This window comes from Platichthys flesus, chromosome 9 (genome assembly GCF_949316205.1).
Source record: "Platichthys flesus chromosome 9, fPlaFle2.1, whole genome shotgun sequence".
Taxonomy (NCBI): domain Eukaryota; kingdom Metazoa; phylum Chordata; class Actinopteri; order Pleuronectiformes; family Pleuronectidae; genus Platichthys; species Platichthys flesus.
The window spans coordinates 19,744,796-19,759,033 of record NC_084953.1 but is presented as its reverse complement, the minus strand read 5'-3'; the positions used below and the strand labels follow the sequence as shown (position 1 = coordinate 19,759,033).

Sequence of the window (14,238 nt, the reverse complement as noted above, 5' to 3'; positions counted from 1 at the left end):
TGATACATTTGCTGATGTCACCACCCGTTGCTCCGTGGACAGGCAAGCCAGCATCTAAAACATCCTCCTGGATGGCTCCCTGTGTGAACAGTCAGGCGGCGGCTCGCACAGAATGTGTCCCTGACTTACACGCTGCGGTGATTGATTAAATTATCAGGTGCACAATTCAGAAAGCACCGCAAAGTAAAGGAGGAGAAGAAAGAACAATATAGAGGTAAGAGTCAACCCAATTGTGGACATCATTAATGTTTATTTGTGTCGACATGACATGATATGCTTATCAGTACAGGACTCTTTATAATTTTTATTATGTATTTTTATTGTTTTTTATAACTTACAAATTCAGCCTGTGTGTGCATCTGTATACGGTCCAAAAGTTATTGCGGATGCATCACAGTTTGCGTGTGTATGTTGACGCCAATTTGAAATCTCGCCTACTGCGCCAACATTGCCAGGGCCGGCCATGCTTAATAATTACATATATTCAAAGTTATCTCTCCTAAATTTCCCTTTGGATCAATAAAGTGTCTAACTAGCTATTCACCCATCCACTAATCCATCCATTCATTCATCCATCCATCCATCAATACATACATTCATTCATCCTGTGGCCATCCCGCCCCTCCGCCGTCTGTGCGGACAGCGCGGGTTGACAAAACGAGCCACCCCAGATGTTGTGCGGCGTCTCACTTCCTTAGTGACGAAACCAAACCGGAGATCAGCGGCGCTCTTTTCAAAAGCCTTACCGCGGAATCAAGTCGACTCTCGGGTTGTTTATTATCTAACTTCACGTTAAGAATCACCGACGCTATAATGCATCTCTTGCAAGTGTCTGTGGTTGATGTAAAGTTACGTTGACGTCGGTGAAGCTGACGTTAGTTGCCGGGGAAACGCCAAGTACGGTAGGTTGAGGCAAGCCTGAGATTGATGCTATCAAAGTGGCTAACTGTTGTCAAGCAGCACTGACGAGAGGCTTTAGGCCACCGTCCACCTGCGAAAAGCGGGTATGTCCGTAGATAACATCGCTAAATGCTAATATCACACACCCCTGTCTAGGAAAGGAGGATTTGCTACCTAACTTGAAGCTAGCTAGCTAACGGTAATCAACAACAACAACCCGCTGGCTAAGTTAGCCACTGTGACCAGCACACGACTCAACAATTCAATTAGTCTATAACACACAGTGTGTAGTGTCTTCTGGCTGTGGCTGCCTTGCTAATCGATGTAAACGCTGCTGGGCTGTGCTGTAGCTTCAGTGTCCCCTCGCAGCCATGAACAGCACCGCAGAGAGGAAGTTCGTCAACTTGAGGAAGCGACTGGATCAGCTGGGCTACAGGCAGCCACTGGCAATAGAGTCACTGCCGCTAGTGGAGAAACTATTCAGGTGAAACCTCAAAGCCCGTCTGCACTCCCTTGCCTACATCCCACAATCCCAGTTGATATTTGAGAGATATCTTCCCCCTGTCTCACAGTGACCTGGTCCACACGACTGAGAGCCTGCGCAATGCCAAACTGTCAGCGGGTAAAACTGAAAAGGAAAGCCGGAACGTTGATGCTCTTCTGGAGCCCTACAGGACAGACAATGCCCGGGTGGTGAGGGAGAACAACGAGCTGCACCTTGAGCTGCTGAAGCTGAAGGAGGAGAAGGAGCGTGACACCAGAGGTCGGTTGTTAAACCAGCCCCTACACTCTCCGTCTGTGACCCACTGACATGTTTGACAGCTCCACGCAACCCTGTCTCGTTTCAGAGCTCAAGACCCAAGTCAGGAAACTGGACCATGACACCTCTGACCTGAAGTTTTTAAACAATCAGTATGTGCACAAGGTGCGCTGCCTGGAGAAGGACAGCAAGGCGAAAGCTGAGCGCATCCAGCAGCTGCAGGAGAAGAACATGCAAGCTGTGGTGCAGACACCAGGTAAATACCAGGGGTCAGACCTTAAGTTCTTTGAGCCAATTCAATCCTGCAATTAACATCCATCCTGAATGATCTGATCAGTGGTCAGCACTAAGTACAGGAGTGGGCACACTCAAATGTGCCTTGAGATCTGGTCTCAAAGAACTCATCAATGTGACCACATTCTCGTCGCTGTGGGAAGGAAACTGCATCCTAACTTTCTCTGCCTCGTGCCGACACACAAACACATTGACATTGGACACATCCGTAAACTCTTACTGGGTAGAAACAACATCATTTGATCTTTGTTAACACACGCGAGGTTCATGATTATTTGCATATAGATTGGGGAAGTGAGATCCCATCACAAGAACAGATGTTAACACCAGTTCAGAACAGGGTGTTCAAGAGCACACTGAAAGTGATAGTTGGCATTTTGGCAATTTCAAACACTAAATAAAAATCTGTTTATAATGATGACATTCCCAGGTGGAAAGAAGCGCAGTATTCCTTTCAGACGTCAGAGGATGCAGATTGATGAGCTCATACCTCCCTCCTCTGCATCAGCTTACCCTGCGTTGCAGACCGATGATCCATACGTAGCTGACCTGCTGCAGTTGGCAGATAGGAGGTTTGTTCTCTTTTGAAGCAGCTCAGCTGTGTTATCGAGAGGAGCATTGATAGTTTCTTGATGAATGTGATGGCATGCTTGTTATTTCTGTTTGACTGAAAGTCATTTTTGATTGGTAGAATTCATGAGCTGCAGGAAGACGTCATAAAGGTCAAATTAGACCTGGAAAATGCTCGGGAATATATAAAACACTTAAGTACTCAGGTAAGAAATACATCTCTAAATGCAAACAAAATCCTTGTCATATATGTTTAATGTTAATATGTGGTCATTACACGTTTATTTCATTTTTTTTATACTTCTATTAGGTAGAGCAGAGGGACAAAGAGATCGAACGTCTGAACCGTGTTCTTCAAGGAGGACGTCCCCATGATGTCATTTCCCTCGAGGCTCAGAACATCAGCAACGAGAAACTTATTTCTCATCTTAACCTTCAGGCAAGTTTAACTAGAGGATGTTTACCATGTTAATCAACATTTTGGATTTTTTGGGGGAACATGCACAGTGGTCTTCAGCCTTTTTCCTCTAGAGGCGAAGAAGGTTGTTCCACACCCTCCTGTCTGTACTAATACTTAATGTCACACAGATTGAGTACCTGCAGGAGACCAACAGGACACTGGAGCAGAAGGTAGAAGGACTGCAACAGAAGAAGAACAATGCCTCAACTGAAGTGGCTAATCTGTCCTTAAAGAATCTGGAACTGTGTGAGGAGCTTACGCACATCGACGACCTTGCGAAGCGGCTGGAGATGGACAAAGAGCGGGTGTTGGAAACAGTTGACATGGAACTGCAAGACACTAAAGTGAGAATAACAGGATTCAGGGAGAAAAACAACCAAATACAAATGTACTTATGTGTTTACAGGCATCAAGTGTGACATGTGAGTTAGAATAATAACAGTGCAAAAATATGTTTTTCAACAGGAAGAGATCCAGAAGCAACAGAGAATCATTGAAGACTTGGAGGATGTTATTGCCAAATTAAGAAAGGTTTTGACTTGATATTCTATGTTCTTTTTAATAGGAATTAAGACCAATTATATTATGTTACACAAACTCATATCATAATCTGTTGTTAATGTCTTAATTCAGGAGCAGTCTGAAGGTGACTTTGAAAAGGACCGTCTAAGGGATCAGCTCCTGGAGCTAAAAGAACAAAATGAGAAAATGGAGGGACTGGCTAATTTCCTGGATGGGGAGAAAATCAGGCTGCAGGACAAAATTGAGAAAGTGATGTCAGCTGGTAAGCAACCGTCTGGCATAGCTCAATTGTTAAAAGCTGTTCTTATCGCAGCTTTAAGTTGTTGACGTATATGTGTTATTGTTGTGTACCAGACAAAGACCTGGTGCTAGAGCTGGAAACCATGCGGGCTAAACATGGTGTTTGTGGAAGGGAACGCTCCCCGTCACGTCTGGACGCATTTGTCAAGAGTCTAGAGGAGGAGAGGGATTACTATCGCCAGGAGGCTGAGCGCTACAAGAGGGCCAGAGGGACAGGTGGTCTGGACTTAAGCCCAAGTCGTAGTCCAGGCAGAGGAAGGAGTCCATTGTTGAAACGTGCAACGAGGGTAAGAAACAATTCTAAATTTATTGACTATTTTGTTTCAAGAGTTTGATGCACTCAGCTGTCTCATACAATCATACAGGAAGTCTACTTGCTTTATCTTTCAGGGAGGTGATGCCGAGGCCGAGCTGCTCCTTGTCCGACAGGAACGAGATGAGTTGAAGGCTGCTCTCATAGACTTTGAGAAGCACATGGAGGACATCCAAAACAATGTGAAGGCCCTCTGCAATGAGAGAGACCATTTCAAAACCCAGTTTAAACAGGTGAGTGTGAACCTGTGTATGTACCTGCTATTATTTACTCTACACTTCTAAAGAGTAAATCTTCCTGTTCCCTCAGACTCAAGAGGACTTAAAACTGGCCCATAGCAAAGATATGTCAGCTGACGTCTTGGACCTGCAGGCAGAGCTTAAACTGGCAGAAATCAAAATCGAGCAGATGACGGATGAAAAAGACACACTCATGGAAAGGTTAAAGGTCAGTCCTCGAGTAATGACATTCATCATGCACATGATTCTGCTGAACTATCATAGTGATATACATAGAGAAGTTAAAAAATCAGCTTCAGCTTCTCCAGGACATATTGTGATCTGTGTGCTATATTTTTTATATTATATCAATTGTTTGAGCCTAACAGACAACATTTTACAGGTTGCCCAAACTTCAGCTTCCACAGACAGACGGGGCGAGGAGAGGAGGATTCTTAACCTGGAAAATGCTATTCAGAGTGTAAGCCTTCTGTAAATCGCCTCAAACACTTCCCTCTGACTGGATTATATTCTAAAGAGTCAGGACCCAACATGGGAAATGTTACTTCATGTTCACAGCTGTAACTTTGGTCATAAATAGCTTCATGTTGCTGTGTGTGGTTCATTGAGTTTAATGTGGTGCAGTTGGAGCAGGAGAGACTGGACCTGCAATCCCAGGTGTGTCAGCTGATGGAGAGCAGGGAGGCTGTGGGGGAGGATCTGAAGGTTCAGGCTAATGCCATGGTGCAGAATGCAGAGGAGGCGGCCCAGCAGAGGGCAGAGTCCAACGCTTTGAGGTTTGTGTTGAAAATACATGTATGTTGAGCAGTTTTAATATTTATGATATGGCTGCACTCAGGAAGTATGTTAAATGATAATTATAATATAAATATCCTGCTGGCCATGGCTGATAAGGTCATCCACTAACCTGAGGACTGGTGGATCGATTCCCTATTTTGCTCCTGAGTATGTGTCCGTTTTAGTCGGGGATTGTTGTGTTTCTGGCCACAATGTTTGAATTTTAATAGATGAGCTGTGCCCTGTCTGTCTGCAGGCTGCTACAGGAGCAGATGGAACAGTCACTCTCTGACACCCAGCACAGACTGTCTATCAAGATGAATGAGCTGCATGATGCCCATCAGCAGATTGAGAAACTGGAAGAGAGAATAGGTAAATGTTTATGGATTTTACAAGGTTCAGGGCATGTGTTGTTCCTCCTCTGTTGTAACTTAGCTGTCATCTTGATTTGGGTTTGTCTCCCAGAGGAGCTAAGTCAGCGAGGCTCCAAGCACAAGGAGGACGTGGCTGCTCTTCAGAAGTCCATCTCTGCCCTGGATAGAGAGAAAGATGCTCTGCAGGATGAAGTTGATCAAAAGACGGAAAAGCTGGTTGCTATCGAGGAGGAGTTTTCCAAAAAAGTAGCTATCACCAACAAATACCATCTTTAATTGTATGACAAGTTAAAGTCTGTTTTAAGATGATACATGCATGTATGCACAATTAAAATCTTATCAGTCCTTGTTATCATTCCTCTTGTCCATACATAAATCTCATTACACAGTAAGTGATGAAGGACACAAACGTCTCACAAAGACAACATTGTTTTTGATATTTTTTCTTTCTATTTCCTCAGGAAAAGACCCTTGAAGAAGTGAAACATACCATTCTAAACTTGGATACCTCTTTAGCGTGAGTATCTTGGTCTCAACACTCTAAGTTGTTTTTCAATACAACAAAGTGCTGTGATAAATAAAAAAAGAAATAACATGTGGTTCTTGCAGTCAGCTGCAGGGGGCCTTAAACAGCCGCGAGAGGGAGATCAGCAGCCTGAGGAGACAGCTGGACGCCTCTCAGGAGGAGCTGATTGCACTCAGGAGAGAGAAGGAAATCACAATCAGAGAGAACAGGAGGCTGCAAGGAGACCTGGCCACGATGACCAGAGAAAACCAGGTGTTTATTACCTCATATTCAGTTGTTTCTTTTGCGTCTTATGAAAGAATATGACGGAGAAATAACATCAGCTCTGCTTTTCTGTGTGTTTACCCAGGCTGTGCACATGGAGATGGAGGAGGCTATGCATGAGAAGGACGAACTGAAACTGAGGGTCCACTCATACATTTCTGAAGTGTCCAGAATCGAAAAACTGATGGCAACAAAGGCAAGAGAGAACAGCATTCTCCTGTAGCCATTTAACGACCTGTGTAATAGATACTCTCTCTGTGATACTTTCAGATGATACGTTATCTATATTTGAAGTGCCTCTGCGGTAGACGTCTGCTCCGTCTCATTTCGCTGTGTGTATGACCCACAGGAGCAGGAGAACAGGAACCTGCTGGAGCATTTCAGAATGGCTCACACTGAGGTGGAGGAGCGCGAGCAGAAGCTGCTGCAGTCTGAGGGCCTCAATAACTCCATCCGCCTGGAGCTGCTCTCTTCAGACACAGAGCGCAGACACCTCCGAGATACTGTTGGCCACCAAGAGAGAGAAATCCATCAGGTGAGAGACAAGCTGAAACAAGCAGCTTTCATAATTGGGAGCAAGACTGCCAACAGACGTCATATGCTAGAAGCTATTATACTGGTGTGGATTGATGTACTTACCCCTTACTGTTTTGTCAAGCACACACAAGCGCTGCAGGCTTATGAGGCCCAGGTATCATCGCTGGTTCGTGGGATGTCCCGGCTAGAGGAGGAGCTACACAACACCCAGGAGGAGAAGGCAGCTCTCCTCTCAGATCTGGCCTCTGTCAGGGAGCTCTGTGTCAAGCTGGACTCCGGCAAGGAGCTCACTGCCCGTCAGCTCACCTCCAAAAGCATGGACCTGGAGAGGGTGAGCTCAGATAACTTGTCATGGCTGAGAAGTGTTGCACTCCCCCGGGGACGCACGCCGGCTCACTAGGAGCAGTTGTCAGTAATGAGAATTTATGCTCCGTGCATGTTTTTTAGGTCACAGGAGAGGTGGAGGATGTTCGGTCCGAGGTGGAGCTACTTAAGAAGCAACTGGCCAGTGAGCGGTTGACCGTCCGTAACCTGGAGACACTACTCTCCTCCAATCGGCACAAAGAGTTCCAAACTCATCTTACAGCCAGCGAAAGAGAGTCGGAGCTGAAAGTCCTTCGAGACAGGCTCACGCTGGCTGATAGCAAAACGTAAATAAATCCTATTCCCCATATGTGCCTGAACAAATTGTAATCAACTAAAATATCACTTTGGAAAGATGTTGAATATTATTTGTGTGTGTACATACAGTGCAGAGCATGCCAGGGAGGTGTCCCAGCTCCGCGGTAAAGTGTCTCAGCTGCAGACCGAGATGGACGTTCTGAAAAGACAGTTGACCACAGAACGCTTTGAACGGTGAGTTCAACAAATGCTGTTTTTGTACATTGATGCTGACATTTCCTCTATTGCCCCAAGATCAATCTTGGAGCCCATTAGGTCTTCCTTAATATGTCATCTTTGATGTAGCATGTTATCAGGATGTAGACTTTACTAAATGTCCCAAATGACTGTAAAACCAGTTAAACTCAGACTGTTCTCATAACAATCATTTTAATAACTGCCTACTGTTTTCTTGTCTAACTAAAAATGTGAATTCTCATCAAATTGTTTTGTCTTAGCAGTGTTCCAAAACTCAAACTCTTCAGCTCTCCCTAGGCAACTATGTAGAAGTATCACTTATGCAGTGATTATCTAAGATAACTCCTCAAAAGCATAGTTACAAAGATGTATCACCATAGTGGAGGTGCAGCACATTGTGACCTTGTCTGATTCTGTCTCTCTGTCCCCAGTGAGAGGGCAGTCCAGGAGATGCGCAAACAGGGTTTGTCTTTCTCATCCCTCCAAAGCTCCTCGCCCCGCAGCGTCTCCTCCGGTTCTCAGCAATTCTCCCCTGAAACCTCCATCCTCAGAAGTCTTGACCGCTCAGCTGACAGGTCAGCAGACAAGTAAGGCCGATGACATGAAAATGATGAGGCTAGTTCTGGACTACATACATATCATAAAGAAATTTACTTTACTATTTTGGATGTTTGAAGGAATAATATCTAGGTGATAAATTAAATATGTCCCTTTTGATGTCTGAAACCCCCAAAATTATGGATCATTACTATTTTTAACAAATGCTTCATATTCTACTGAAATATTTTTCTTTCTCTTTTCAGAAGTGTGAGCTTCAAGGATTGAAGTCCAGATGTGATTGATGAAGGCCTTTATAAACCTGAGAAATAATTAGCACATAGCATTCCTCTGTGCCTCTTCATTTCCAAGTCCAGTCTGAAGGACCAAGGATAAAAAAATGTGTTCCTACATTTAAACAAACTGTGACCTAACTTTTCCATCAGTATCTTGTACAGCCACTAATAGATTAAACTAATAGAGGATTTAACTTTATGAATGAGTTAGTCCCTCAGAAATCCATTTTTCATCAACAACCTCACACACAATGTAGCAAGAGAAGTGTCTGTTCACCCCTGTTGTAATATTCATTTCCCTGTTTTTTATAATGTCTAAATTATTTAATAATTCACAAAATAAAATGATACAAAATAACAGAAACTGTGGCATGTGCATCATTAAACTTAAACTTCTGGTTTTATTCGTAAATGGAAAAGACGGGACAGAGAGGTTGTGACAGAGATACTTTAAAACACAAGCTTCATTTAAACCCCACCACCGTGTGTGTGTGTGTGTGTGTGTGTGTGTGTGTGTGTGTGTGTGTGTGTGTGTGTGTGTGTGTGTGTGTGTGTGTGTGTGTGTGTGTGTGTGTGTGTGTGTGTGTGTGTGTGTGTGTGTGTGTGTGTGTGTGTGTGTGTGTGTGTGTGTGTGTGTGTGTGTGTGTGTGTGTGTGTGTGTGTGTGTGTGTGTGTGTGTGTGTGAGCCTGAGCCTGCTAAACCACTGAATGCCCTATGAAGCTATTAACCCTTTACTTTCTCCAATGTTTACACAAACAAACTACAAAACACAAAGTTTGGTCTCCCAACCTTATTTACATATGCATCCATGTATAGTGAACTGATTGATTTCCTGTAACAGTGCATGTAACGTACGTTTCAATAACGTTTTCCTGTGTCTGCAGCTGATTTCAAGTTTTAGTGGTTTTATAGTTAATTCTTATTCTGTTCCAATAATCGGCATTATACAACGTTTCGAGGACATCTCAAGTAAAAAATTTGTGTAACAGCTGTCCCACAAGCATATAAAAAACATAAATGATTCTCTCCCAATAGTATTCTCCAAACTCTCTCACAGAGCAGCTTTAATGCCGGCAGTGTTCAGTGGTTGTGTTGGGGAGTGGATACGTAAAGAGGGAAAAGTCTAAAATGTACTTGGGCAGCAGGTCCCTGAGCAGCTTTTGTGGCAAGCTGCAGAGATAGTAGTGTAACGTCTCCGTGGTGACCGGCTTGTACCACGTCTGCCTCTCTGGGAAGCGGACGTAGGGAGGCGCTCCGATTCGCTGGAGCACGAACTCCGCGTCACCTTCCAGGTGCTCATATGAGCCGAAGAAGTCGTAAGACACGGCACACGGTTGGCACAGGTTGTACACCGGCATCCAGTGCTCATTCATACGCTCCACGTCCTCGTCCAGCAAGTAGCGGACAAACTCTGCGAAGGTCACGTCATCTCCTTTCACCGACGGGTCATTGGCGCGACCTTTTCGGTACCGCTTTACGATCTCAACGCCGTACTTTTTCTTGTAAGACTCGATTTCTCCAAACTTGTTCCTGTAAGCAGAGAGCAGCCGCTCCATGGGGTCCCGCACGAACATGAATTTGAAGTAGTGCTTCAGGCGGTAGCGGATCTCCTCGGGTTTCAGGGAGGACAAAAACAGCAGGTCGCTGCGATGGTCCATCTTAATGTTGACGTCCACGCTCTCCAGCGTGCCGCTCAGCACCTTCAGGACCCTCTTCCAGTTGGAGCAGGCCACTTTGGGGACGTAGCAGTAGAGGAAGCGGTGCTTGTCGTTGACCAGGATGTGCTGCAGCAGCGTCTTCCTCTGCAGGGGGCTCAGAGACCAGACGCTGTGGGGCATGTTCTTCTGGCTGCACATGGTCCTGATGGTGCGGTTCCGGATCTCCTGGAGGATCTGGTGTGTGTGAACACAAATCAGGAACTTAAGAGTGCTTAAAAGCATTACAGGCATTTTATTTTGTGTAAATACTCCAAACATTGAGAGAACTCTGCAGAGAGAGGCAGTGGTCTAGTGGCAGAAACTTGGACTATGGGCAGAGAAGGTGTCTGGTTTGACTCCACGGAGAGACAACAAAAGACGAACCTGGATTGATCTGTCCAAAAATCCAAGAGTCTCCCTACCCTGTCTAGTGCCCCTGAGCAAGGCACTTTACTCCCCCAACATCTGCTCCCGAGCGCCTACATGGTCGCTCACTGCTCTGTGTGTCCTGCACCAGATGGGTCAAAAGCAGAGGCTAAATTTTCCTACCTGCATGAGTGTGCCTGTGCATGTTTGTGCATGTGTTTGGGACAAATAAATGTATCTTAATCTTAATCTTAAATTCATGTTCAAAGCTCGTATTTTGCAAAAAACAAAAAGTGATTTGTTGAATGTTGCCTGTGTAAATTCTTGCTGCCAATACAAAGTTGAATTATAATTTATGTATTTTGTATCTTATTTTGTGGACGTGCTCTGCTCCACACATAGTCTATCGCCCTTCTGTCCGTCCTAGGGGAGGCTTCCCTCCCACGGGAATCCGATGTTCTCTCTGAGGTTCATCACTCAAGTCGAGGGTTAAGTGCAGATGATGTCACACTTTGTCATGCCCCATATGAGGCAATTTGTGAATATGGGCTGATGAAGTTATGGGAAGTGAAGTGCGGTGTTTGGGGAAATTGCGCCATACAAGGGAGGACAGATAAAGACTTCTCAGAATCTGCTCCTTTGATTTATTTTGATGTTTTTGAGCATGTAACCCTGCAGACAATGTAAACCTACTCAGCTTCTTATTAGAGGTCACGGCGGGAAGCTGCCATTAGATCGGGACCCTTGCAGGAATGCTCTGATTACTACAATACATACATTTATAACAAACAACGTGTCAGAGTTTTTTGATCTCCAGATTGAAGAACTTGCACACACTTCCACATCCAGAATTTAATCCGGAAAGACCTCACACCCAGTCACGGGACAACCCGGGCCGCCCTGAGCTCCCCTCGCCAGGTGAACCCCCACAGACGAAGCCCCGCGGTGCCTCCACACTCTCACCGTACCTGGGACTCCACTTCCACGGGGGCCGAGTCGTGCTTGCCCGCCTGCCGCACGGGGTCCAGCTTCCTGCGGCTGCCCCGGGGTGGAGGGGTATCCAGGCTGCTGAGCATTCCTTTCTCGATCATGAGCAGCAGGCCTCCGGATGCTACGATCACCAGGAACGTTAGCAGCGAGGGCAGCACGGCGGAGCGGCGGCTCCCGGAGTTCACCGTTGTCCTGAAGTGAATCACCGAGCCGCTCCGAGCCGTTCCGCTCCGCTTCACCTCGTAGTCCTGGCTGCCGGGAAGCATAGCGAGCGTCCGGCGCGTCCGATCAACACCGGAGAGCTTCACACTTCACTGATAAACACCACGAGAGAAAAACAACGGTGTTTTCCTCTACCACGTATTCATTCTTAACTTTTAAACTGCGCCAAGTTAGCCAGCGGAAACTGCGCTTCCTGGTTGACCTGTCAAAGTAAAACAAGCAAATGTTGTAAATTAGTTACCATAAGTTAATTAACCACAGTGATAAAGTTACTTGAGTCTGGGATAAATCTTTCTTCTATGATTTATTTTATCTCAATTTGTTTGTGACTGACACTAAGAAAAACGATTTGATTTATTAAAGTTAACATTTTCAAAATAAAATCACAGCTGTAGTCTATGTTTCATCAATGGAGGCTACAAACACTTTTAAGGACTAATGTATAGAACATTCGGGTTTTTCTTTATCTTTTCAGTATTTTCTGATGTAGAACACAATGTATAAACGTGCATACAGCAGGCTCAAGCCGAAGGAGGTGCTGTGATCACTCCTGTCGACACCTCCTCTTCGGGGATCCTGAAGTTCCCCCGGGCTCTCAGGGAAGTGTAGTTCCGCTTGTGTACACAGGGATTGACCCAGAGTCTTTGTTTAGTCATAATTTAGGAGTCCCTCAAATAACCTTTGAACCTTACCCTCCAAGTTTTTAAGAAACAAAGACACTTTCAACCTTAATGTAGGTTCATGAGCTTTCAGTCCTTAGGAGTGTTCTTTAATCCTCCTAGATTGTCAAATACAGTTTCCACAGTTAAGTGACTGAGCAATAATCTCAACACTTGAGTTATAATAACTCACTTGATTCTACCTTTTACACACCTTGCCTTGCTCAATGGCCACACACTTTGTTTGTTTACCCTTTCTTGACGCTGGTTTCTCGACCCATTCATATAATCCAAATGATTAAGCCTCCCCCAATATTTGAAAATAATACATCACCAGCATTACCTAATATTGTATGGAAGCAGCTCTTATAATAAAATTAGTGAACTGGGCTTTATGTCACATCTGCCATGACGATGCTTCACTGCCTGATAAATATGAGATCAGATTCCTGTCTGTCCCTTAAATCAATAACAGAATGGTCGAGCTGAAATGTTGGTTGTGTGACAAGTCACCTTCCCTACAGCATCAATATACAAATGCATAACCTCTACCTTCCTCTGACCCAGTGGCAGGTTTAGATATGGGCGACATGGTCAACCACCCAGGGGGGCATCTTGTCTGGGGAGCCTGCAATGAAAAAAAAAAGAATTAATCCCTTCAATGACGCAATGTCACCGTCAAGTAACCTTGTTTGAGTGGAGGCCCTTTTTCTACAGGCAGACTTCCGCTAGAAGAGCTCACAGTCAGTAGTGGTGAGGGGGGTGGGGGTATACCTCAGGTCTCTTCTCTGAAAGCATGAGGGAGTTGGAGTAGGGGAGTGTGTGTGTGTGTGGGGGGGGGGGATGTAGTGCATTTTATTGTGCACATTGTGATTCATAAGCAAAATGATTCAGTCTGTGATCAATATTAACCACATGATTAATGGGCAGATTTCATATGATGAAGTAATTGGTGACTTCGCACTAACAAAGATCAGGATCAATTGCGGCAGTTGTGCAATGGAGTTTGTGTGTTTCTTGTTTGAAGTGCAATAGTGTAACGATTTTGTTACCTTATTCTTAAGTGTGCAGTTGTATTTGTGCAATTTCATTTAATTTCTTTCTTTATTTGTAATATGTTACAATTTGTGATCATTAATTTTGTTTTTTTAATTATTATTAACATTATATTCCAGGATGGTTACAATTCTTTGTACCAGATTTTTGGCATTTGTTAAATATATCATGAATTTATATAATGTTTGTTATGGCTTGTTATATAGGGTTCGGCCAGAGCATAAAGCCGCCACAGCATAAAGCCGCCACTGCTGTGACCCCATTTCTTCTCAATCATTTTCATACAGACCCTAACATTTTCATTGAAGAACGCAATAGTTAGGCCTACATCTATGTGTCCTGCAGTCCTATAGCTTTGGACTGTAAACATGAATTTAACTGTTTTATTAGAACCTTGATATATGAGGACTCTGTATGATTATACTTGTATCAGCATGAATAGAACACAGCACCACAGAGAGTTTATAAATAGGCTTACAGAAGTACTATAGTAACCAGTGCATCCCAGTGGGATGCACACCTTCAGGGACATACATGGTGTCTCTTCCTCCTCCTCCTCCTCTTCTTCCTCCTCCTCCTCTTCTTCCTCCTCCTCTGCACGCTCACATCGATTCCATTTACCTCCTCGTCTCCGTGCTCGTTATACTTCCGAAATGTTACAGTAACGTCTTTGCATCGTGACAGTGGTCAGCGCGCGCTCTCTCTCTCTCTCTCTCTCTC

At 44.6% G+C, this 14,238-nt stretch overlaps 2 protein-coding genes across 4 annotated transcripts; one reads left to right on the top strand and one right to left on the bottom strand.

The window, feature by feature from the left end:
- The first annotated feature begins 719 nt into the window (after window positions 1–719).
- On the top strand, window positions 720–8,874 carry cep135 (centrosomal protein 135). 3 transcript variants are annotated; one of them, XM_062395991.1, is made up of 26 exons: window positions 720–902; window positions 1,251–1,384; window positions 1,473–1,663; window positions 1,749–1,916; window positions 2,385–2,526; window positions 2,646–2,730; window positions 2,835–2,963; window positions 3,113–3,328; window positions 3,450–3,515; window positions 3,618–3,768; window positions 3,861–4,093; window positions 4,197–4,352; window positions 4,429–4,566; window positions 4,741–4,818; window positions 4,983–5,134; window positions 5,392–5,507; window positions 5,601–5,755; window positions 5,971–6,026; window positions 6,119–6,287; window positions 6,385–6,495; window positions 6,649–6,834; window positions 6,958–7,167; window positions 7,284–7,486; window positions 7,587–7,691; window positions 8,126–8,269; window positions 8,498–8,874. In XM_062395991.1, exons 2-26 carry the CDS (start codon window positions 1,272–1,274, stop codon window positions 8,517–8,519), a joined length of 3,495 nt encoding a protein of 1,164 aa, XP_062251975.1. In that variant the 5' UTR covers window positions 720–902; window positions 1,251–1,271; the 3' UTR covers window positions 8,520–8,874. The 3 variants fall into 3 exon arrangements, with proteins under 3 accessions (XP_062251975.1, XP_062251974.1, XP_062251976.1); XM_062395990.1 differs by having other exon boundaries at window positions 8,126–8,281; XM_062395992.1 differs by lacking the exon at window positions 8,498–8,874 and having other exon boundaries at window positions 8,126–8,285.
- Window positions 8,875–8,908: 34 nt separating this feature from the next.
- Window positions 8,909–11,984, bottom strand: chst14 (carbohydrate (N-acetylgalactosamine 4-0) sulfotransferase 14). The gene is made up of 2 exons (XM_062395989.1): window positions 11,560–11,984; window positions 8,909–10,420 (listed from the first exon to the last, which is right to left on the bottom strand). The coding sequence occupies exons 1-2, from the start codon at window positions 11,845–11,847 to the stop codon at window positions 9,593–9,595; spliced, it is 1,116 nt and encodes a 371-aa protein (XP_062251973.1). The 5' UTR covers window positions 11,848–11,984; the 3' UTR covers window positions 8,909–9,592.
- Window positions 11,985–14,238: the final 2,254 nt, after the last annotated feature.

Excerpts from the sequence above, each read along its gene's own strand:
- chst14 (XM_062395989.1), bottom strand. The coding sequence starts at position 11,847 with ATGCTTCCCGGCAGCCAGGACTACGAGGTGAAGCGGAGCGGAACGGCT. Across the intron at positions 10,421-11,559 it reads CCGTGGAAGTGGAGTCCCAG|ATCCTCCAGGAGATCCGGAA; the intron begins GTACGGTGAGAG and ends CACACACACCAG.
- cep135 (XM_062395990.1), top strand. The coding sequence starts at position 1,272 with ATGAACAGCACCGCAGAGAGGAAGTTCGTCAACTTGAGGAAGCGACTG. Across the intron at positions 1,917-2,384 it reads AGCTGTGGTGCAGACACCAG|GTGGAAAGAAGCGCAGTATT; the intron begins GTAAATACCAGG and ends TGACATTCCCAG. Across the intron at positions 8,282-8,497 it reads GCTGACAGGTCAGCAGACAA|AAGTGTGAGCTTCAAGGATT; the intron begins GTAAGGCCGATG and ends TTCTCTTTTCAG.